General features: G+C 39.1%; 1 protein-coding gene across 1 annotated transcript; it reads right to left on the bottom strand.

The window, feature by feature from the left end:
* Positions 1 to 1,669: 1,669 nt before the first annotated feature.
* Positions 1,670 to 20,599, bottom strand: tbc1d15 (TBC1 domain family, member 15). The gene is made up of 17 exons (XM_067590744.1): positions 20,501 to 20,599; positions 19,197 to 19,298; positions 18,810 to 18,884; positions 17,817 to 17,955; positions 16,281 to 16,488; positions 13,296 to 13,398; positions 12,837 to 13,031; positions 11,801 to 11,929; positions 11,448 to 11,551; positions 11,018 to 11,112; positions 9,628 to 9,744; positions 9,406 to 9,506; positions 7,291 to 7,390; positions 6,868 to 6,965; positions 5,229 to 5,345; positions 4,803 to 4,889; positions 1,670 to 3,719 (listed from the first exon to the last, which is right to left on the bottom strand). Exons 1-17 carry the CDS (start codon positions 20,522 to 20,524, stop codon positions 3,537 to 3,539), a joined length of 1,977 nt encoding a protein of 658 aa, XP_067446845.1. The 5' UTR covers positions 20,525 to 20,599; the 3' UTR covers positions 1,670 to 3,536.
* Positions 20,600 to 23,544: the final 2,945 nt, after the last annotated feature.

The following is a 23,544-nucleotide window of genomic DNA, read 5'->3' as shown; positions in this document are numbered from 1 at the left end:
CATTTGTAAACGATCCAGGAATGTTTTGCTGAGGCAGCTGAAAAGAGAGTTACAGTAGTCAAGACAGGACGATATAAAAGCCTGAGTTAACATTTCCATCGTCGCTTTAATGAACCTGAGCTTTATATTGTCTCTCAGCTGGAAAAACAAGAGCGAATCAGACACTTGACATGTTGGTCCCGAGTCAGAGTCTGGTCCATAGTGACACCTGGATTTCTTATGGTGGATTTAATTGATGAGATAAGAGACCCAAGACCGTCTCTTATCTTAGAGTAAAACACTAGCAGAAGCAGAAATAAGGATTCAGTTTTTTCTGCATTTAGCTCTAAGAAATGATCAGCCAGGTAGTTATTTAAAACTGATAATTCAGCTTTGTAGTTAAATGGAAAGTTCTGCAGCAGCTCATTTAGAAAAGATTAGTAACTAGAAAGTGTGTTTAGATATAACTGCTTTGATGATGGTACACCATATATAAAGTCCAAAATAGACCAAAACAAGTAATAAAAGCTATTTTATTTTTAGTGTACAAAAATGCAAAGTTGTCAGTCATCATTTCTCTCTATTCTCTTTTCTCATCGTCTCTGTAATAAAAACATAAAACGCTCCAAAAATACTTAAAATAAGAACCTCAGCGTCCTGGAGATTCAAACCAACTATCTTTAATCAAAATGAGATTATTTTTAGCTTATTGAGGGCACACATTATGCTTTTAGTGATGTTCTGTTATTTATATTCTGTTATGATGTCGGATGTTAAACATGGTCAAAGTTTCAAAACTTGAGGTGAACGTTTGTAGAAATGCTCCCTGCAAGTCAAAAGTCAGGGCTTCAACCCATCCTGAATACTTTTTTGTGCCGTTTTTTTCTGCCTTGCTGATGAGTTGACGTCGGCTCGTCTTGCACACCCATAAACAGCCGTCCGTTCTGTAGCCTTGGTTGCTAAGATTGTTGCTATGGTTTGTATACTCTTATATTTCAGCTTTAACATGTACGAATGTATTTGAGAAGTTGACATTTCGAATGAAGAACAGGAAAAAGTAGTGAAATTCTACTACTATAGTTTCTTTCATGGTTTGTTGATGTAGCCTCTGGAGCAGCTGGAAGTCGGCCGTGAACCAATCAGAACAGAGTGGGCTCATCAGGAGGCGGGCCTTAAAGAGACGGGAGCTAAAACCGCCTGTTTCAGACAGAGGCTGAACTGAGGGGCTGCATAAAGGGCCAGTATAAGATAGATAAGGAGTTTTTTAATCTGCAGATCATATAAAGATATTCCAGTAGAGCTCCAGAATATAAATATAGACCTGGAAATGTGCAGAATACGTCCTCCTTTTAAAAAAAAAGTAGCTGTGGCTTCCAGTAGACATCAGACTGGTGTTTGAATCTAATATTCAATCTTCTTTTCGCTCTGGTTTGGTCTCCACCAACTCCTGAGGAAAATATCTGGCTCCTGGCGTTCATGTGGATGTTATTTTGAAACGTACCGTCTACCTAAACACTCCCGAGAACTCAATCCGATCGAGCATCTGTGGGACGTTCTGGAAAAACGAGTCCGATCCACGGAGGCCCCACCTCGCAACTTACAGGACTTAAAGGACCTGCTGCTAACGTCTTGGTGCCAGATACCAGAGGACAGAGGATTACACATTGTTGACCACGACAGGAAAAAAAAATTTGCTCCTGAAATCCTTTTATTGCCCAAAGTGTTCAATCGATTACATGAAAAGAGCTAAAATCACAAACCTGCAGCAAAAGCATCGCAGAGGAAATCAAAATAAAACTGGCCTGTGTCATTAAAGCTGTGAACAGAATCAGTTTCATTCCTTTAATGCTTCACATCCACAGATTGTGTCTGGAGCTTCATACTATATATTTTAAAAGGCTCCAGATGTTGATCGTTTTGTTAGGAGACGTGACATCTGTCGTCTCACTTTGGAATGAAACTGGATTCCCATCAGACTGAAACACAGCAGAGCAGGAGGTTTGATTCAGAAACGTGCTTGTGTTGGTCTTAAAGAAACATTCAGACGTGTTGGGAAATACATTTTGTTTTGTTACTCTGAGTTAAATAAAAGTGATCCACATTAAAGTTACAATATTTCAGTTTTTCATGAATTAAACATTTTTTTAATCCGTCTATGGTCGACACTTCTTCAGCTATATTCATTTATCGTATTTACATCCTGTAATTATTTCTCTATAAAGTCGTTTTCATCGTTAGTAATCCAGAGTTAATGCTTGTAATCTGATTTGACTGATATCAGCCTCACTATTTACTGTTGTGTCACAGCTGGATTAGCTAACTGCTAAAGCTAACGCAAAATTTCCTGTTGCTGCTGCTTCACATTAAAAGACTTCCAATGTGCTTTTATTGTGAAGAAGCCACAGGAAGGTGTCCTCCATGACTTCTTCATTAAACCTACGCCTGTCATCAGAAACACCAGCTGCTCTGTTGATGGATTTCTAAAACAGTAGCCGCTGTAGTGTCACCTGCTGTTACCACGGTAACCACAGGTAGCAACAAGTCAACCAGGACTGAAATCTGAAGGATTATAACTTTAAATCTGTGCAAACTGTGTTTTAAAGAATCTTGTACGTTGTGTTAACTCACACTACATGTCTTTATGACTACCGGTGTTCACACTAGTGATCGGTGATCAATCAGGTGATTAATCAGATGTTGTGACCTCAAACTGCACATCAATCAAATCAGGTTTAAAAAGGATAATTCCACTTTATTCCATCTTGAGTTTCCCATCAGTTGTCGTCACGTATGATCTTTTTAGCGGTGTTCTGTTATAAAATAGGAAAATAAAGTGGAATTATCCTTTAATTTTCACCCCTGATCTTTAAGCACACTGTAGCTAAAGCTTATCAATCTTCTTATTGAACTCCTGGTAAGAAAACCAAACGAGCATATTTCCCAACATGCCCCAGTATTCCTTTAAATATGTTTGGGTTCATAAGCATCACAATATAAAAACACAAATCATCAACATTTTCATTACACATCAGGGGAAACTTGTTGTCCAGCGGCCACATTAACACCATCATTCCACTGCACATGGAACGACCTATTTCATATTTACTGATTAATACTGAGTGGAGGTTATGCAATAAGAGGTTATAGTTTGATCCATGACACACGGGGCGATGGAGATGTTTGTCAGATTAAAATCAAAGAATATATTTATATATATATATATGTATACGCTGTCAGCGGCCAGACAAACTGTTGGAGCTGGTGTGGTGGGAGATTTCTCAGAGTCCAGCGTCAGACAGTGAGAGGAGATAAAACACATTACAAGTCACAATATGACGCTCGGCCCGTCTTAGAAAACATCTTCAGCAAGAGAGAAGGAATGACTTTTAGAGCGAAAGAAACAATATGATACAAGAAATTACAAAAATAAGATTCTCAATAATCTTAAATCCTTTTTACATTCTTCTTCTCTCTTCTCTGGTGGGGTGGGAGGTGGGGGGGGGGAGCGGGACGTTGTGGCGTCCTGCTGACGTCACTGAGTCAGTCTCTGCTGTTCACTATGATATGAAGGCAACTTTGCAGCTGTTGTGAGAGTTTTCTCTTAAGTGTCCGTGGCCGTTGGAGCAGGCGTCCTGCCGGCGTGTCGCTCGGACGGCCGGAGGTGATCCGGGATCTGTCGGGTCAAAGCCGCGAGCTTCTGTGTCGAAGCCCAAGATGCTGCTTATAGAGTTTGGCAAATCCTGAGAGAGACAAAAACAAGTCTGTTACAGGTTTAACTGAACCGAACAGTGAATCTCCAAACTTTCTATGAGTTCGGTAAAAAAACAACAAAAACAACAACAAAAAAAACCCTAAACAAGAAAACAAATACTAAATTAATGATTAAGTCACTAAACACGTGTGTATTTCATTTAAACCTACAGTGCAGGATTTTTTACATACAAGCCTTTGACACAATGCTGATTAAGCCAGATAAATCTCTTTATATTTCATAGTATGTCTATATAGTGTGTCTGGTATGACATTCCCGCACTGGTGCACCAGTAGTACTGAAGCTAAGTATCCCAGAATGCATTTCGCACCAACCAGCAGTGATGGCGGAGATTAAGGATTCTCCTCTGAATTAATCTCAAAACTCAACAAAACCCCTAAAAACTTTTAATCGATTTGTAAAAATCAAAACCCACAAAAACAAACAAAAAGAATCTTTTCATTCACTAAACCCTTTTGTTTATTTCTGGTAAATTTCCCTCCTGTTACTATTTGTCAATGATTATTTCTTTCAAATGATTCTGACGGTAAAACTTGTTTGAAGAATTAAAATTAAATCCAGGTGAAAACTGACTGTGTTGCTTTCAGTCCATTAATGTTCAAATCCTGTGATTATATTATAAAAAGAAAAAAAAACAACTAAAACCTGTCAAATAATGAATTAATCTCAAAATTCAACAAAAAACAAACAGCATTAAACAAAATCCAAAATCAGATCCATTCACTAAACCGTTGTGTTTATTTCAGGTCAATTTTAGCATTTCTACAAACCTTTCTGTCAAATTTGGTTCCTTTTAAGATATTATGTGTGTAAATTTTTCATTTTTTCATCTTTCAAATGATTCTGATGGTAAAGTTGTAGGTAAAACTGGTTCATTCTGTGTTTTCTCATTTCCGAATGTTTTTCCTGACGGTGTCTTCTGATACCACCGTCACAGTCAGAATTGATCAACTTCTACTGTTGTGGTTTAACGTTAATTCACAGCTAAACTTTATTAAAACAGACATAATTAATTGAGTTACGTCACAAACAGGCGTCTCGTTGAACGTACCTTACACGTCTTTATCTGCAGATAGATGCCTTCTGATTTCTGAAGAATTTCTTCAATGTCCAGTTTCATTGAAAGCTCATTAATGTGCTGCAACAACAAAAAGACATGTTCATGTACTTTAGATGACAGTTTTCAACATTCAGATTTATTCTGACTTTTGTTCCTTCACACCAACTTGGAGGAAATTTTGTAAAATTTTAAATAAGATGATGATCCTGATTTTATAAGAGTTACAGATCAGCCATTAGCAGCTTCACACAGACTTCTAGCGTACGACAAAGCAGTGTTGCTAAGCAGGATACTGTTTATGTTAAAGACACAGCAGTGGAAACATCACCAGAAGTGACAAAGACGAGAACCAAAAACAACAACGACGACGCTGCTGTTAGAGCCGTCGTCTCCTCGGTGAGCTCAGGGTCGGTTTACCTTGAGGATTTCATTGAAGTCGTAATTCTCCTCCATGATTTTCTGTTTCTCGGAGTCGAGGATGGCGCAGCAGACCAGCAGGTGGAAGTTCTGACAGGGCAAACCCGTCCACATCACCTGAGGAGGACACAGAAGTCAAAGTTACTCTACAAGAACAGCTACACGACTGACAATAACTGGTCAAGACTCACTCAGAGGTGATGAAGGATGAGGCTATTTTCTATGTTTTTCTTATTGTAAACATCTTTCATAGAGCAAAGTCGCAAAATGCTTCACAAGAATAAAATTGTTAAAGAAATAAGACCATAAAAGTAATAAAAGAAATGATGCAAAGGTCAGTTTGAATAAATGAGTCTTTTGCTGTTTTGTTTTTTTTAAAGGTGATAACAGAGACGGCAGATCGTATGTCTATAGGAAGATTGTTCCACAGTGTCGGAGCCACAACTTCAAAGGTACGACAGCAAAGGACAACCAGTAAGCTCTGGTCAGAAGACCTAAGTGACCTACTGGTGATATAATGACGGAGCAGGTCAGAGATGCACACAGATGTCTGACCGTGCAGGGCTCTATATGTGAAAACAAGAACCTTAAAATGAATCCTAAACTTCAAGGGAAGCCGATATAAAGATGATAAGATGTAAGTACAAGTCATGGACAGAGAGCGCATCGCTAACAGGGATTTTGAAGAGCGACGACCAAACCAGCATCTAACGGGTCCGTAGTGATATCTGCAGGTTTGTTTACCTGCTGTTTAATGTTCTGCAGCCGAGCAGCTAATTAGCTACATAGCTGCTAACTGACGTTAGCGGTGAATGTTCGTTTGGTGGCTCGTTCAACAAGCTGCAGAACAAAACGTGTGTTCATGTTTGTAAGTTATCATCAAGTTTTAATGATGTGGACACAGGCTGTTGTTTCATTCACTACCATGTTTAAAGGAAGAAGGTATCCTGCTTGAATATTTTATATATTTATAATCCGTGATACAATCTGAACCGTGAGTTTTGTGATCCGTTGCACCCCTAATAAGACGGGTGTGATATGAGTCGTCCAGCTGGTCAACAAATCTCATGTTTGGATCCAAACCAACAAATGAACTGATCTACTAACAAGTATTGTGTGTGTATCAAAGCCTGATATATCTTATTCCTCTGTGCCGTAGACCTCTGTTGTTGTTGAAAAACTATTAAAAACATGTTAATGAGCCACAGAGCTGCACTGGGCGACTTGTTCCTTCATCCTTGAAGAGGGTGGTAACTTTAGTTTATATAGAAACGACTCAAAACACATACAAGCACAATACCTGTTGGTTTGGATCTACACATGAGATTTGTTGACAATAAGAAAAAAACAGAAATTCACCAGACTTATTCTTTAAATATACAGTTAGAAGAGGATTAGATAACTAAATACTGAACAACAGCAGTAGCCAAAACTACATCTACCATGACTACTGTTGCTATAGTTACACATGAGCTTTCTAGACAGGATTTCACATGATCAAAAAGAAAAAACTGCCAGCGCAGATTGTTTTTCATTTCGATCTGCACCGTGATAAGTGTGTACTGAGTTATCACAGCGCAGAGCTCCATCTTACATATTCAAAACACAAACACGGCTCCAGATCGAACACCGAACTCACCTCCCAGAGTCGCAGAACGTCCTGGAAGCTGAGTTCCCTCTTAAATCTGATCAACAACCAGCGGAAACAGAAATACAGATAACCTGAATCCTGAGACTCTGCAAGGAAAACACACAAGTGTGGTCAAAAACAAAACACACAATAATACTCAGAAACACACAGAAACATCACAACTAGCTTCATTTAACTTCCGACTTACTGGATACATGAAAAAAAATAAAAAAAATAAATATTCCCAACATCTGGGTTAAACTAAAGTGATAAATACATACAAAAAGTACAATAATCTACATGCATACATATATTTTGTGTATCAGATTAAACCTCCAAATATCATCAAATGGACTGATTAGAATAAACAAAACTTAAAGGAATATTTCCAACATTTTTTTCTTTTTATTGCTGAGAGTCTAAAGTTCATACCGAGGTAGTTCAAGAAGGACAAGTCCAGCAGTCTGAGCAGAGTACTGAGCTGAATCAGCTGAGTCTTCATTCCCTGCATCTGCTCCTCAAAGTTCTGGTGCTGCAAAACACAAAAACACACACTAATAAACAGGGATGCACAATATAACGGTGGCTGATATCTTATCGGCAGTAAGTAAGGAAATTAAATTATTGTTATTGTTTCGATAATAGAATTTCAGCTGATAATTACGGCCTGGCTGCAGTTCCATATATACTATCAGAGGTTCACAGACACAGACGCGTTCCACATATCAGCTACGTCCTACTAAACATGGTTGCAGCGTGATAACTTTTATAAAATCCAGTCTGTGAGTATCACAAACCGCTTTTCAGTGTTCTTCTGATCAGCCTTTAAACGCAATAATCTGTTACTCCGACTGGACTTAATGGATCGTATTTCATTGTCTCACCAACACAGCGCGTTATACTGTTTTACACAGGACTGAATGCAGCGGAGGAGTTCATGTACGTTGATGAACAACAAGAAAAGTTGAAAAAAAGAAAGGAAAAGCTTAATGAGAACAGGAATACAGTAGATAAATACTGACATTCCTGTTCCTGTGCTTTTCTAGTGTATACGTAGGGCTGTGAGATATGACAATATATATCACGATGATAGAAAAATGTCTTCTAAAAGTAATGAAAGACCAAAGGATTGGTTTATCATTTTAATATACAAATGTGAGGTGAGATCATTACATTTTCTCTGTAACTCTGTGTGCTTTTGACATGTTAGACATGTTCTTTGTTGTTATTGTTATTGTTGAGAGGCCTCTCTGGCCTGGTAGGTAATACTCAGAATACATCAAGGGGTCAAGGGCCACATCTGGTTCGAGGGTCTCTGGGTTCTTATGTCTTAAGAATGTACAACTACATATACGTGACCAGTGACCAAGATCTCATGGCCTTATGCCAACTGGTTGAAAGTGTTTAAGATGTCGACCAATCACAGATCATTTCTTTGTTCCTTCTGCAACTATAAAAGATTAGATTTGCTTTTTGTTTTTGTGTGTTCTGTCTCCTTATTGTACAATAATAATTTTTAGTCTTCAATCAATCCAGCAGTGTTTTGTGTATTATTTCATGTGTGTTCAGTGTTTTCAGTCATTTCATATTATACTCTGTCGTTTATTTCGTTGTGTCACAAATCACACTCTTTACTGCAATATATTTAATCATTTGGAGTCTGTCAATCTTTTGCGCAGATTACATTAATAAACTACTCTTATTGGTTTTTTACTCACAAAGCTTTTTACTTAACTTAACTTACAGTAACGTTGAGCTCAGTGCACGGAGGGACTGAGCCTCGCCGGCGGTGAATCACAGAGCAGAGAAGAGGAGACGAGGAACTAATGTGACCATAAATGACAGCAAAACACAGTAGAGACTATGTTTATTTATGTCATTTACCTCATTTATGTGCCACTCGTTTAAATTCAGCTCAGTGTCAGAGTTTCCACTGTGGTTTGCTGTCATTTCTGGTTGTGCTACTTTCCTCTCTGTGGTTCACCGAGGGCGGGACGACCCCTCCACACACATGGACCACAAACTGTTCATTGAATTTACAGAAAATGTGCTTTATTGTGATACGTATCGTTATATGGATATGAAATAACCTTTATCGGTCATATCGCACAGTCCTACACATACACAGTTGCCATGGGTACAGTCCGTGCTGCCGCAAATTTTGGGGACCCTCGTGGACATGGACGGATGACGAAAACTGAGGTTGTTATAAAAAGGTTTACAATAAATAAATAAACGTATTCTTTATTGTAGGGCTGGTGGACGCTGTAAACATTGGTGTCGTATAAGATATGTATTAATTTGTCACATTTCACATTTTTGCATTTGTAATAATAAAATTATTGGTTATCGTATCAGTATCGGCCACAAGAAAACAGATGATTATCTGTTATCGGCTCTGAAATTCCACATCGGTGCATCTTTACTAATTAAAAATGTGTATAAACGCAGAGGGCTGTACACATCACTTCCTCTCATTAACGATATGCCTGAACGACAGCGTGTTTCCCGTTAATGAACCATTAAAAACACAAAACGACGACTCACCATTTGGTCCATGAAGGAGACAAAACACCAGAAGGCGTCGACCTCGTTCTCCATCACGAAGAGGATCGGCGAGAGCAGGTCGCTCATCCCCTGAACGTAACCTGAACACAAAGCATCGACTCGCCGCTCAAACAACAAACAACGGATGAATTAAATATGCTGATGGGTTATGTAGAATCATTATTAACCACCAATGAAAAATACAGTTATAACTCGTCTCACCGAGGTCGAAGTCGAACATGCAGTACGTCATCAGGATGTCGTGGAGGAGAACCAGGCTGGGGTTATCGATGCCTTCGTAGAACCGGTTCGTTCTGTCTGTTCGGTTCACGTCTTTCTCTGAAGAGACAGAACGAGGACGATACAAAAGGTCAGAGAAGCTGGCGGCGTCTTACAGTTTGATCCCAAGATAAAACCAGTGACAACTACTGTTCACCCCTATTACAACTACGTCTATACTGGTGTCCATGAAGACGTTTTCAGGACGATATTACTGGTTTAAACCAGATTTCTTATTCCTACAAGCTGCAAGACGACATGTTTACAACAATTTACAGAAAGCTGGACGGCAACAAGAGCTCAGAATACTTTTTAGGATCTATTTTTCATCCTGATCATTTACTTTATTCATCTTAAAGTGTTTTTAGTTATTTTTTATGGAGCGAATACAGTCACAATAATGGTGACAAATGCGTGTTACACGATCTATGAATAAAAACAAGATTTACAAATGTGCATGATGATTTGTGGGTAATTTATGTTGTTCACAAATGCATTGTCCATTCTGTAAACTAATACTTAACAAATATAAAACAATTTTACTAATAAATAAATAGCAACTTGAATTGATATCCTTATTTTTCATATATATATATTGTATGTAAATTAGCTTTTGAAAAGCTTTTGTGCGTATAAATATCTAAAAAAGAAGTTGTTTTTGAATTTATTTACAGATTGTTACATGTGTTTACATCGATCACCTCACACATGTGGATCAGGTCTTAGTTGTTTGGGGGGTTTTGAGACTTTTTTCACACTCTGGGATCCACAAATGTATGCTGCGTTTAAGTGCTGGTGGAAGACTCGGACGTCCGGCTTTTCAAGACAGTCGTGTAAAATTCAAAATGGGAAAGATGATTTTACAAAAAGATTAAAGACCTTGTCACTGCATCTTTAGACAATAATTAACTAAGATTTTTTAATATTCCAGTATCATGTGGCTTTAACTTTGGCTTCAAATTAAATTCACTGACTCTACTGTTTAAGTCGAGACGCCTGCTGCGTGGGTGTTGATTGACAGCTGTGATTGACAGCTCTCCTGGACTCACACTGACTTTTAGAAGCTTCTGTTTCAAGAATAAACAGTGATTTTTCTACATTTATCTCTGCTTTGCTTAATCTTAACCACAACTTAAAGCTCTAATCGCAAAGTCGGCGCTACAGGAAACACAAATCTAACACTATCAGAGAGAACAGACTTCATCACACAACCTGTCCACATCCTGTCTGCTTCCTCACCACAGCTTCTCTCTTCATAAAACTACACCAACAAGTGCAGGTTAAAAACTCACAACTGTATCGAAACTAAAGTAAACTCTGGATTCAGTCTCACCGATCAGACTCCTGTAGTCTCTCAGTCTGGAGTTTCTCCTCTCTTGTTCCTCACTGACCGACTTCCACTGCAGCTTCATCCTGAAGTATTCATCGCTGTGAACAAGAAGAGAAGAAATCAGATCAACATGAACCAAAACAACAACCAAAAGATATTTAACCTTCTCAACAACTCTTCAATCTATTTTAATGACAAATCATTTAAGCCAAAAAATGTTATAAAACAACAGTAAAGCTACCAGATACGCACATATCTGAACAACTAAACCAGAAAATATGTGGTATTTTTATTTAATGGATTAACTGGCTGATGATTTTGCAGATGTTCAAACATAAACATTTGTTGGTCTGATGTCGTGTGTGTGTGTGTGATATGACTGTGTCCTGAATGGAAACGTGTCTCCTAATGAAATTCAGTCATACTGTCGTACGTTTTGGCTCTCTGCAGGACTTTCCTCTCCTCCAGCGTGCTGTCCCACGGAAAATATCCCAGCAGAAACTTCCACGCCTCTTTCCTCACCGCGTGACAGAGTCCCTGCAGATTCACAAGAGGAGAGACACACACGATGAGCCCCTGATGATCGGAGGAGACGTCATGACGTATATATACATCACATCACATGGAAATTCAAGATGTGGTTAATTCAAATCCTGGAAATCTTTACTGCTAAATACGTATTTCTGGATTCTGTCTAACCTGATTTGACTTCATGTGGACTGAGAGTGAGCTAACCTGCGTTCAGACTGACAGAGATGAATAATGATAATAATAAATTCAACGTGCCCCTTTGAAGATGACGTGTTTGAGGTGCGGGACGTTGAGCATCCTCCCCTCCTGATCCTGGTGTTTGGTCCAGTCCTCTGCAGACAGCGGCTCTCTCCGTCTCACCTGCGGCCTCGTTCCCAGGTCGACCTGACGACAAAAGAGTCAAAGATGATTCATGATAACACAGCTGTGTGTGTCTGTGTGTGTGGAACAGAGAATATGTGACAAAAACACAGCAAGTACACAAAGGTTCCTCCAACAGAACCAGTGATTTTCTGTAACGTGTGATTTATTTGACGTTTGATTTTATGTATCGTCTGTTACTATCGATCATCAGTCACCATCAAACCCAGTACAGTGTTAACACTACCAACACCACCACCACACATATTGTTTATTAGAACCACAGCTGGACTGTAATCACATAATTCACTCAACTACTCTTCTTTAATACAAATATAAGGGGCCATTTTTCTGTATAACAAGCACTTTTTACTTGACATTTTGCTGATAATTCCTCTGTACATGCAAGACTATTTTTACTTGTAACAGACGACTTTTACATTGTGATATTGGTACTTTTACTTAAGTCTGGTCAGAGGCACTGAGAAACCAATGCAGGACACTTGGATTATGTTATGATATTCCCTCACATCAGAAAGAAAAAGACCAGAAAGAAGACATAAGAGGGACTGAACAGGTCAGAGTTTCTGTCTGACAAGCTTTTCAAATGAGGTCTGCAACCAGCGGAGGAAAGAACAGAGTGACCACGGTGTGCAGTTTCTCTCCTCTCTTAAACTCTAGAAAAAGAGCGTCGTCACACCCCGATTGGCCGAGAGGGGAACGCACCCAGCTGCTCTCAATCACCACCTGGGAGCCGGTCCCCACACTCTGCACACAGGTGATCTGCATAAACCCTCCAATCAACCCAGACATGCAACTATCTGAATTCACAACGGGGAGACGGGGAAATGATAGCAAGTCCAACAAATGGGTGACTGCAACAGAATACGCTGATTAAAACAGATTTATGTGAACATGGCCGTCCGCTCACCCTGGTGATGACCTCGAAGCCGGGCTCCTCCTGCTGGTTGATCTCTAGTCCTGGGATGATTTCACCCAGCAGGTCGGCCACTTCCTCTGGGGGGCGCTGTTGGTGCTCCTCGGTCCCCCGGATGACGTCGTAAAGGTAGTTTGTGACTTTGGAAAAGCCGCCCATTGTGGTCAGATACGGTTCCCTCCTCAACTTCTGCCAAAGACAAAGACTTAAAACGTCAATCCCTGCTCAGCGTCTGTCACTGTTGAACTTTGCTTTTACGATGTTACGATGTAAATAATGTAATATAGACCTTTCTGCTCCTCTAAAAACATTAAACTCTTTATTGTAAGTTTATTTCTGTGTCTGTGCAAATGGTAATAAAGTGTCTTTAATCTTGAAAATATCAATATCCGAGTCAGCAGGATATCTAGTCTGTGTTTCTGACATTTCAGAGTGATAACTTTAGTTTCTTACACCAGCCAGACCGTAGTTGTTGTCATCCAGAAGGTTCTCGAAGGACTGGGACAAAGCTTTGTTTGGTGTGCTGACCAACAGACACGTCTCATCATCAGGCGACCTTCAAACAGGAAACAGACAAAACTTGACTTTAGAATATTTTAAAAATAAACATCACAGACTGCGATCACGTTGCTCCTGCGTCTCCACAGGATCAGAATCATTTCGTTCACAGACTACGAGACTTAATACATCCAGCTTCAGATCACTAAACGCTTTCAGGCAAACCAGCAGATTAAAAGCGTAACTCTGATTTGATCATTTGTGGCGATGCTTCAAATCTTCAGTTTGGGTGTTTGCAGGAATCACTCGACATGAAACAGCTTCTTTATTTTATTTGTGGTTCCTGTTATGTTTGTTATGTAATAGATGTTTTTCATTTAAAAAAATACTCTAGATTTTAGACCTCGCAGACTTCAGTCGTATGTACCGTGTCATGTGTCACCACGTCATGTCTGTGAGGGGATAAAATGTGCTGTAAGACGGGACCAAAGACCTCATGTGTTTCCATGGAGATTAACTCCAAATTCCTGAACCTGCATCTCATTTCAAAGTGGATTTCTATAACATTTTTAAAAGTTTAGATATGTGCAGGTCTGTTATTTTACACAGTAGCTACGACTAATCTGGCCAGAATGTGCTGTGAGATTTTCCCCTTTACATAAACTGATAAACACTTTTAAATGCTTAACAGAGGACCTTCACATTATAGATGGATAAAAAACCACCTTTGCCCGTTTAGTTTAGCAGATTATAATAAACAAATCCATGTTATTAAGCCTGTAGGCCTATTACTGTGTGTACATTATACCTCATCATATCCATTAACTTACACAACAACAAAAATGGAAAAAGCAAATATCATCAAAAACACATATTCTACATACATGTTATTATGATGATAATTATAGTTTTTATTTTATTTTTTATTATGAATTCTTTTATATCTTCACTTCCTTTTTGCTGTGGATTATGGGTAACTTTCTGACCTAAGTCTGGTGAAGTCTGCAACTCAAGGATCTTTTGTTTTTTAAAACCCTTTAATTTAAAATTTGATGATGATTTAGCTTGAAGGTTACGCTGATATTCAGACTGAACTGTTTCTTTATTTTACTGCTGTTATTTATTTTATCTCTCTGACAACCAGATGCTTCAGAAGTCTGGAAATCAGCTGCTCCACAGTAAAATCCAGAAACTGTGTGTCAACAGTTTCTTTATATTTATCTCTGCAGACTTTTAACGGCGTTTAATAAAAAGACGACCCAGCCAACCAGGAGACAGACAGTCAGCAGGACGTCACGGCGATCGATGCTCTGCGGGCACTTAATCCAGACGATTTCATTATGAAAGGCTTTGATAAGAACTTTAATAACAGGTATCTGCTGCGGAGAGTAATCTAACATGATATTCGGTTCAGAGAGGAAGAGGAACGTCTGCTGGCTGAGTGTCGTCCGCCGAGGCGAAGACCACATCACACGCTGTCACTCTGCTGCATGTAAATCACGTGAATTAGCATATAAATGACACATCTGAAGAGCTGCCATGTTTCAAGAGGCAAAAAAAAAAAAGATAAACATTTCATCATTATGTTTCTCAGGCAAATATAATGAGTTCATCTTAAATCTCCTTATTGTGACTGAAACATGTCCGTAAACGATTTGATGTGAAGACTCTCAGATAGTTGTTAAAGCAGGTTTATCTGCAATTTTCAAAATGTTATAACAGACATTATTGAACACTTCATATATGCCTGAAATATTCTATAAATTAATTATAAACCGACTGATACAGGACTTTTGAGGAATTTTGATTTGAGAGTTTAAAGAATATAATAATGGTGTATCAGCTGATATTATACTTTACACAACAAGGTATTTGTTTACTAAAACAAGTCAAATATGGCTTCATCTCAAAACTAATATCTAAATAGATTTGAATAACACTTTTATGACTTCTATTATTTAATCTTAATAGCTGAATCTTTTAGAGCGACACTTGTTACACTTGTGTAACAAACGGCTGCGTCTGAAACAACCTGCAGCCTCCAGACTGTGGTGAGGTGCTTTACACGTCCGGGTAAACACTGTCAACATATTCAACTGCTGGTAGACAACAGTAGTGAGCTTTGTTTGGCTGTTGAAGAGCTGCAGCATTTAATTTCCTGACTAACTGTAGCTCATACTGAACGTTCTCTGCTAACGTCAAGCAAACCTGCAGCCTCGTCACGTCTCTTTCTCTCCTGCACACTGGAGCACTGAAGCTCCGCTATTCTCCAACTTTATTTCCGTTTAGCTTTGTTTTGTCCTCCATCATGGTGAAAAAAGCTAAAATGTTCCCATATAACCAGCAAAGCATGTACCAGCTTGTTCTCATCTGTAATATGCATGTTTAGTTAATTATATTGTTTTGAACTGCAGGTGGACATTTATCAAACACGTCGATATGAGTAGAATCAGGTCAGTTAAAGAGTCATAATGTCGGTTGTGGTTACTGGGCTGTGTTATGCTAGTAGCTGCTAATATAGCCGGGAGCTGCTAGCCTCCAGCGGAGATGAGGAGCTACAGAGGTCTGCTAACCTCACTTCTTTTTAACTCCACATCCCCAGAGACAAAAGGCTTTATACTACTTTATAAACACAGAACACCTGGAAACACACGCTGAGCTGGAAAATCACTGCAGTTCATCATTAAGTTCTATTAAGAATTCAGCATGTGGGGAAAAATAAAGATGCTGTAATGAACTCGACTCTTTGACGTCAAACTTCAGTCTGACTGTTGCTGTTAGCCTGCTAGCCTTGTTAGCTGCCACAGTTTATGTTTACAAACCACGTTACTTCCTGTCCCACCTGCTTTTTTCCCACCTTGAGTCTTAGCACACTGAAGTGAATTCAAACATGATTTAAACTCATTGTTCCTCCATGTAACCGTGCTGCTGAGTACTCACTCGCTAAGCAGAGCGAATTTCCTCAGGCTGTCCAGGAACTGTCGACTGCCGCCCTGGTGGAAGTGAAGAGCCGGCAGGGAGACAGATGACTCCTTCAGTTTGAAGACCAGGAAGGACCAACCTTCTTCCTTCACTGTGACAGACCTGAGGTCACTGGCGCTGAAGCTGAACGCCCACCTGCTCCTCTCGTTGCTGTGGTTCAGGGAGCCTGAGAGACCAAGCAGAGGGAACAAAAACAAAACACAACATCGTTAGCAACAGCAGGACTGACGACTTTTAGAGTTAACAGTTGAGCAGCGTTGACGTGTTGCGGTACGCAGCGAGACATGTCGTGAAATGTTAGGTTCCTCCAGCAGCAGTTACACTTTCATTTCCTCCAACATCACAGAGCAGTTTCTGGAACATTTGCTTTCACTATGACATGAAGTGACATTATTTAAATGATTAAATTAAAAAAATTAAATGAAGAAATGTAAAGAATAATATCAGTACTGTTTATCTCCTGATGTGCCAGAAGTTGCAGAGTTTAAACTTTTTTTTTTAAGTATATCTGGAAAGACAACAACCACTTTTATGATATTAACAAACTGAACTTTTCAACAAACTGTTCAAAAGAAATGAGTTAGATTAGCTTCTTCTTCTCATTGTCATGAATCATAAGTTCCTCTTTTCCTTTATCTTAAACTGTTAACTGTCTTCAGACTTGTTATGATTCCACTCAACAGTCTGAACATCCTCGTCTTCCTTTATGTTTAATGTGGTTTCATTTTCATTTTGACACAGAGGCAAACTAACATATGACTCATCATCTTTGGCCAGTTCAGTGTTGACTGTTTTTTTAGTATTTTCACTCTTCATTATTTTTATTTAATGTAATTCTGTTTGTTTACTTGAAATTCATGTGAAGTTGAGTTTTTGGAGGTAAAACTGTGTTTTTATATATGTGAATGTCTTTGTGTAAATATCAAATCTTTACTTGATTTTTTTTATGTGCAAACAAATAAATAAGTACATTTTAAAAACTGAAACTGGAGTAAAGTTTAGAGCTTCAAGCTGTTGTTATTGTTATTTGTATATGGTAAATTATATTCATTGTTTCCTGTCTGTAATCCTTGTTTATTAATATAAACACATTGATCAAAAAATAATAATTTAGAGCTGCAAAGATTAGTTGAAAATTAATCTGCAACAACTTTGATCATTTCAGTCATTTTTTTAAGCAAAAATATCAAATATTCACTGGTTGCTGTTTCTCAGATTTGACAGAACAAGACATTTGAAGACGTCGTCTCAGGCTTTAAGAAATGGTAACAGGCATTTTTCACTATTTTCTGACATTTTATTGATAAAATTATTAATCAAATAATTGAGAAAATAATCAGCAGATTAATCAATGATGAAAATGATCGTTTATTGCGGCATGTTACATGTCCATGATGCTGGTAGAACATTCTAGCTGTATTTTGCTGGTGGTTGGAGGTCATTTCTCACCCAACGCTGGTTAAAAGGTGTTTGAAGTAGATGAAGAAAACTCACCTTCTCCGTTTGTGCAGGTTTTCTTCTTGAAGGACACTGCGTTGATCATGTCCCACTCTGTCTCGTAGCTCTGCTGCGTTTCTAACAGCTGAGGCCTCTCGCCTGGACACTGGGCCCACTCCACCACAGAACTGGTGTCCTGATAAAACACACAGGACGTCACTATTTTAACTCCCTCTTTTAGCTGACTTGTGCTCACACTCTGTGCTGATGTGTGTAGAGGTCTGAATATGTGGAACAGCACTTTAAAAGCAGTCAAACTGCTCAGATTTGCTGCACTGGAGGGAAATTATGACTTAAAGCTGTTATGATTTGAGAGGAAAGACTGAGGCCTGCCTGTGTAATACACCAACCTGCTAATAACGGACTCACAAAAATATACAGTTGTGGTTGATTTCATTTATAGTCTGTCTGGCTTTTTTTTTACATTCACAGTCACTAGAGGCAGAAACATCTTGTAATAATTACAATACACCATATTGACCCGAATATAAGTTATAATACAAGTTATTTTACTGTGAAAATTACATTTGAAAAAGTGGAGTCATTTTATATTTGAGGACGAGACAAATTCATGTTCACATCTCCTACATAGAGTGATGCATTATGGGTTGTTTGTAGCCTTAATGTTGCTATGCTAGTGAGTTTCTTCCAGTCCAGCTGCAGAGGAAATAAATTCACGACGAGTGAAAACGACGTCTTTACTGCAGCGAGGACCAAATCATCTTTCATACAGCCAAGGATTAAAGCTGTCACAGATGATGAGGAGCTCAAACAGACAAACATTCAGTCTGAATAATGATCAGTGACAGGAGAGATTGTGAGCGTGTGACTGTTAAACAATGTGGGAATCACCTTCTGCTTTAATGGAAGGATTTCACTTTCACAAGGCTGACTTCTCTTCTCCTTTTCTTGCTAACAGGACAAATGTCAAAGTGTGTTGTATCTTTACACAAAATGATATAAAAATCAAGGAGGCAAATTGAAACAAACCTTGCCAGCACACAACATGTTTGATGGGTCGACAGTGTCTTCCAAAGGTCTGTACTCCACGATGATTTCACCATCCTGACAGCGAGGAGAGAGAAACGCAGCCAACAAGTTATTTCATACACACAGCAAACCAGGATCAAAGCTTTCGCTCAGAAACAATTAACCTCACACACAACTGTCATTTAATTGATTCCCTGACAGGAAATTAACCAGCAACATTTTTTTTACTTCTTGATTTTCTTGACCTTTATAACAGTAAACTGAAATCTTTCAGTTTTAGACAATTGGTCGAACAAAAAAAAAAAAGACACGCCATTTTATTTCACTCATATGATTGTTGAAGAGCAAAGAAGAGACAGAAGAACGTAACTTTAACACCTTGTTTACCTTGTCAACAATCCGAAGTGACCCTGGAATGAGCAAATCTTGCTCGATCCCATCATCATCACTGCTCGGCTGAATGAAGACTCCTTCATGTTCAAATATAACCTGCGTGACAGACGTTACATTCATGTTAGCGCTAGTTTGTGCCTCTCACTTATGTTTACATAAATGTCGCAGAGATAAATATCAAGTTCTGAAAACCTGGTGAGAAAATACAGTTACAACATAAGAAACGGGTTAAAAATCTTTTTTAAGGTTCAGCAGACAGGATATTTTTTCATCCAGATGTTTAGAAGAGTCTTTAAAGATTCTGTTAATACCTTCAGAACAGCAAGTTGTGTTGTTAAACCACCTTCTGCCTTTATAAAACATCCCTTTTAGATTATTTTTAGACAGCTGGAGCTACACTGTGTTACAAGCACGTACAGTAACTTGAAGTTTAGCTCAACCTTGAGAAGTGTGGACTGTTGTTTTGATGGAAATTTATGGGAGAAACTTTGTTTGCTACCCTGTTATCTAAATGTTATCAGCTACAGACACACTAAACATAAGCGAACTAAACTTCACCAACAGTATGGAGTGTGGTGACTTTACAAAATGCAGAGAGACCTGATATATGTGGTGTTTTTGTTCAGTCACTAATCTGAAGATGCTGTCCGGTAGTTTAATTTTTGACAATGTGTTGTATTTTAAAAGCTTGTTATACTATCCAATGTGTCAAAGCTTCATCTGAAAAGTAACTGTCAGATAAATGTAGTGGAGTACAAAGTACAATATTTCTGGTACAAGTACCTCGAAACTGTGCTTAGGTACAGTACTTGAGTAAATGTACTTAGTTCCTTTCCATCACTGCTTGTGAGCAGATCTCTGACCTCTCAGGGCCCCAAAGTGTCAACAACCGTCAACTCGCTCCGCTGGTTTGACGCTGCTAATGTTGACGTTAGATTTTAGCATTTCCATGTCGGAGCCTGCCAGACATGTTGCACATTTAAAGACAACACGGAGAGATGTGCCTCACTAAACGTAGCTTACAGCAGCTGAAAGCAGACTGTAATGTCTTCGTGGCATGTCTTCGTACTGCTGGTGTGGGCTGATGATGTCGATGTGGCTACAAAACAGCTAGCGAGCGGCTAACACAAGCTAACTTCAGCTAACTCGTCAGCTGTTAGCTGGCTGACGGCGGGTAAACACGGAGCTGTATCCGATTAACACCGTTATTTTATCCGCACAGACTTTATAATTAACAGAATATGACAGACTTAAACAGAAAAAAACAGGTGGACATGTGAGACTTTGGGTGTTTTTACCTTCGGAGCACAATCCGCCGCCATGACGCCAGCTCGCTTTCCTGGTGACGACAGCAGCTCACGTGCCTGTCAACTTCCAAAACAATAGTGACAAGTCAGCTTCCGGTCAGAAACTCCAGTACGCATGCGCAATACACGTTCATTTTTATTTATTTTTTTAAATTTAAAAGGACGGGTTCACAATTTTTCAAGTCTCTCTTAAAACAACAATCAGTTGCCCAAATGAACATCGAAACATGTTTTTCACTCACTCCTACTGAATAAAGAATAACTTCTTCTTATTATTATTATTATTGTTGTTGTTCCTCAAGAAGCCCAACCTGGACCCGGAAGTTCTTGCCAGCTACAGACCTATCCCCAACCTCCCTTTTTTTGTCCAAGGTGTTGGAGAAGGTGATTGCTTGAGCTTCAGGAACACCTTAAACACAACAACCTATTTGAAAAATTTCAATAAGGTTTTCTTTCAGCACACAGCGCTGAAACAGCTCTGTTCAGGGTTGCGAATGACCTTCTGGTGGCAGGTGATGCAGGGTCCCCTTCAATCCTGATTCTCCTTGACTTGAGCGCAGCATTTGACACTGTGGGTCACATTATCCTCCTAGAGGGCCTCCACACCACCATTGGACTCTGCATTTAAGTGTTTCAGTCCTACCTTTTCCGGTAGGACTGAGTATGTCTCACTAGGAGGATGCAGGTCTAGATCACTCACTGTGGTGTTCTGCTAGGATCGGTTCTCAGCCCCATCCTGTTTACCCTCTACATGCTCCCCCTTGGACATGTCATCAGCAGCCATCTTTTCATTGCTATGCTGATGATACCCAGCTGTACAGCAAAACTGCCCCAAGCCCTTCTGCAGCTCTGTCACACCTCAGCGCCTGTCTTAAGGAGATAAAGGCCTGGATGAGCATTAATTTCCTCCACTTAAACAGCAGCAAAACTGAAGCTCTCCTTTTTGGTACTCTACACCAGGTTCAGTCATCCCCCAAACCTCATCTCACCTTTGATGGCCAGGACCTCCCCCTCTCCTCCTCAGCCACTAATCTGGGTGTTAAGTTTGACCCTCAGCTAACTTTTGGTGACCATATAAGATATCTGTGCAAAACCTCTTTCTACCATCTCAAAAACATCTCTAAACTCTGCCCCTCTTTAACTCTGTCAGATGCAGAGAAACTTGTCAATGCCTTGATCTCCTCAAGACTGGACTACTGCAATGTGCTCTTCACAGGGATCATTTTGATGTTTAAAAATTAATAGAAAATCGATGGAATATGCTCGAAAACAGAAAAGTAATAGCAGACATCTGCTGAATGAGCTGCACAGTTTGACATTTGAATGTTTTTTTCTGGCACAAAGTATGCAGCAGTTGAAAAGGTCCATGTGGAATAATAAGTAGGCGGAATAATAAAGAACGAGAAGAACAAAGTGTGACTGAAATATAAGAGTGTTTGTTGAAATTCTGCGTTGACCCCTATTGAGCTCTGGGAGCAGCAAGGGGCACATCTCTGCTGTCTGGAGTTAACTAAACACAGGTGTGCTCAACACACCCTGAATCTGTGCTCTCATAACTAGGAGGAGAAAACATTGTTCTGTTTGCTCTGCTGCCAATCAGACTTGTCTTCGCTTGCTTGTTAAGTTCCATTTATGGCTAATTCCAGTGTCTAACTGATGTATTGTGTGTGTTTGAATATTAGACTAACTCGGTTCACAGCTAAATGAGAATTTGAGTTTAATAATTGATGTTAAGATGAGTAAATACATGGAACTGTTCACTAATGCCATATGAATGTCTCTCTTATTCTGCCGCCTCATGTCCGATACTTGATGTCTCTAGGCTCCAGCCCTTTACAATTAGGTTATACCTAAAACTGTGTTCCTTGTGCCAAGTTGTCCCAGATGATGTGCATTTCCTAATGTGGGACAGTTGAAGCTGAAATCTGGGACACTCATTAGGAGGCTGAAAGGTCTAAATCACCTTAATAATAATAATAATCATAATAATAAATTCACAAAGTGCTTCACAGGAATGAAAGTTAAAAATAAGACCATAAAAACATACATATAATAAAAACATATGCCACAAGTTAAAATTAACATAAAAAACAAAAACACAGGCAGCAGGGTACTTCAAGAAGAAACACGTGAACAAATGATCATTACACATCACACACAACTCAAGATGACACAAAAGCCAATTTATATGTACAGGAAGAGACTCCCATAGTGTTGGAGCCACAAATGCAAAGGCACGATCACCTTTAGTTTTGAGCTGAGAGCGAGGGACAGCCAGTAGATCCTGGTTGGATGACCTAAGTGACCTACTGGCGATGTAGGGATGGATAAGAACCATGATGTATTCTGGAGCCTGTCCATGCAGGGCTTTATACGTAATAACAAGAACCTTAAAATGAATCCTAAAATGGATGGGAAGCCAATGCAAAGAACTTAACATAAGAGTAATGTGAGTCATCCTGCTGGACCTGGTTAACAGTCTTGCAGCAGCATTTTGGACCATTTGTAGACGGTTCAGAGATGTTTTGCTGAGACAAGTGAAGATGGAACTACAATAGTCCAGACGGGGTGATATGAAAGCATGGATGATCATTTCGAGTTCTGGGTTGTGATACGATTGACTTGAGTTTTGTGATATTTCGTAGATGGAAAAAACATGTACGAGTCAGTGATTTAATATGCTGATCAAAATGCATAGCCTGGTCACCTAACAGCTGATGAAAGGGACCCAATACTCTTTGCTACCTTGGGAGCTATACTGTCAGAAGCAATAATGAGAACCTCTGTCTTGTCAGTATTAAGCTGTAGGAAGTTGTTTGACATCCAGTCCTTAATGTCAGAGGGTTGTTCTGACCTTAATTCATACAATAAAAACTTCTCTGGTCAATAACACTCAAGGCCAAAGTACATACCCTTGTTTGGTCATTTCAGTTATTACAATATTTTTGTCATTACCAATAGTATGGTATTACATTATGTATTACTATTAGTAATAATATGATTTGCAATCTGCCTAAAATAACAAAAAATAAGCA

Source organism: Thunnus thynnus, chromosome 5 (genome assembly GCF_963924715.1).
Source record: "Thunnus thynnus chromosome 5, fThuThy2.1, whole genome shotgun sequence".
Classification (NCBI taxonomy): domain Eukaryota; kingdom Metazoa; phylum Chordata; class Actinopteri; order Scombriformes; family Scombridae; genus Thunnus; species Thunnus thynnus.
Note: the sequence above shows the minus strand (reverse complement) of the source record. Positions and strands in the feature narration are given on the sequence as shown.

Bases quoted from the DNA above. Each gene is read 5' to 3' on its own strand.
- tbc1d15 (XM_067590744.1), bottom strand. From the start codon at position 20,524: ATGGCGGCGGATTGTGCTCCGAAG. The intron at 16,489-17,816 runs GTGAGTTTTCTT...TTGGTCTCTCAG, and splicing joins AACCTGCACAAACGGAGAAG to GCTCCCTGAACCACAGCAAC. The intron at 13,399-16,280 runs GTGAGTACTCAG...TCCTGTTTGAAG, and splicing joins AAATTCGCTCTGCTTAGCGA to GTCGCCTGATGATGAGACGT.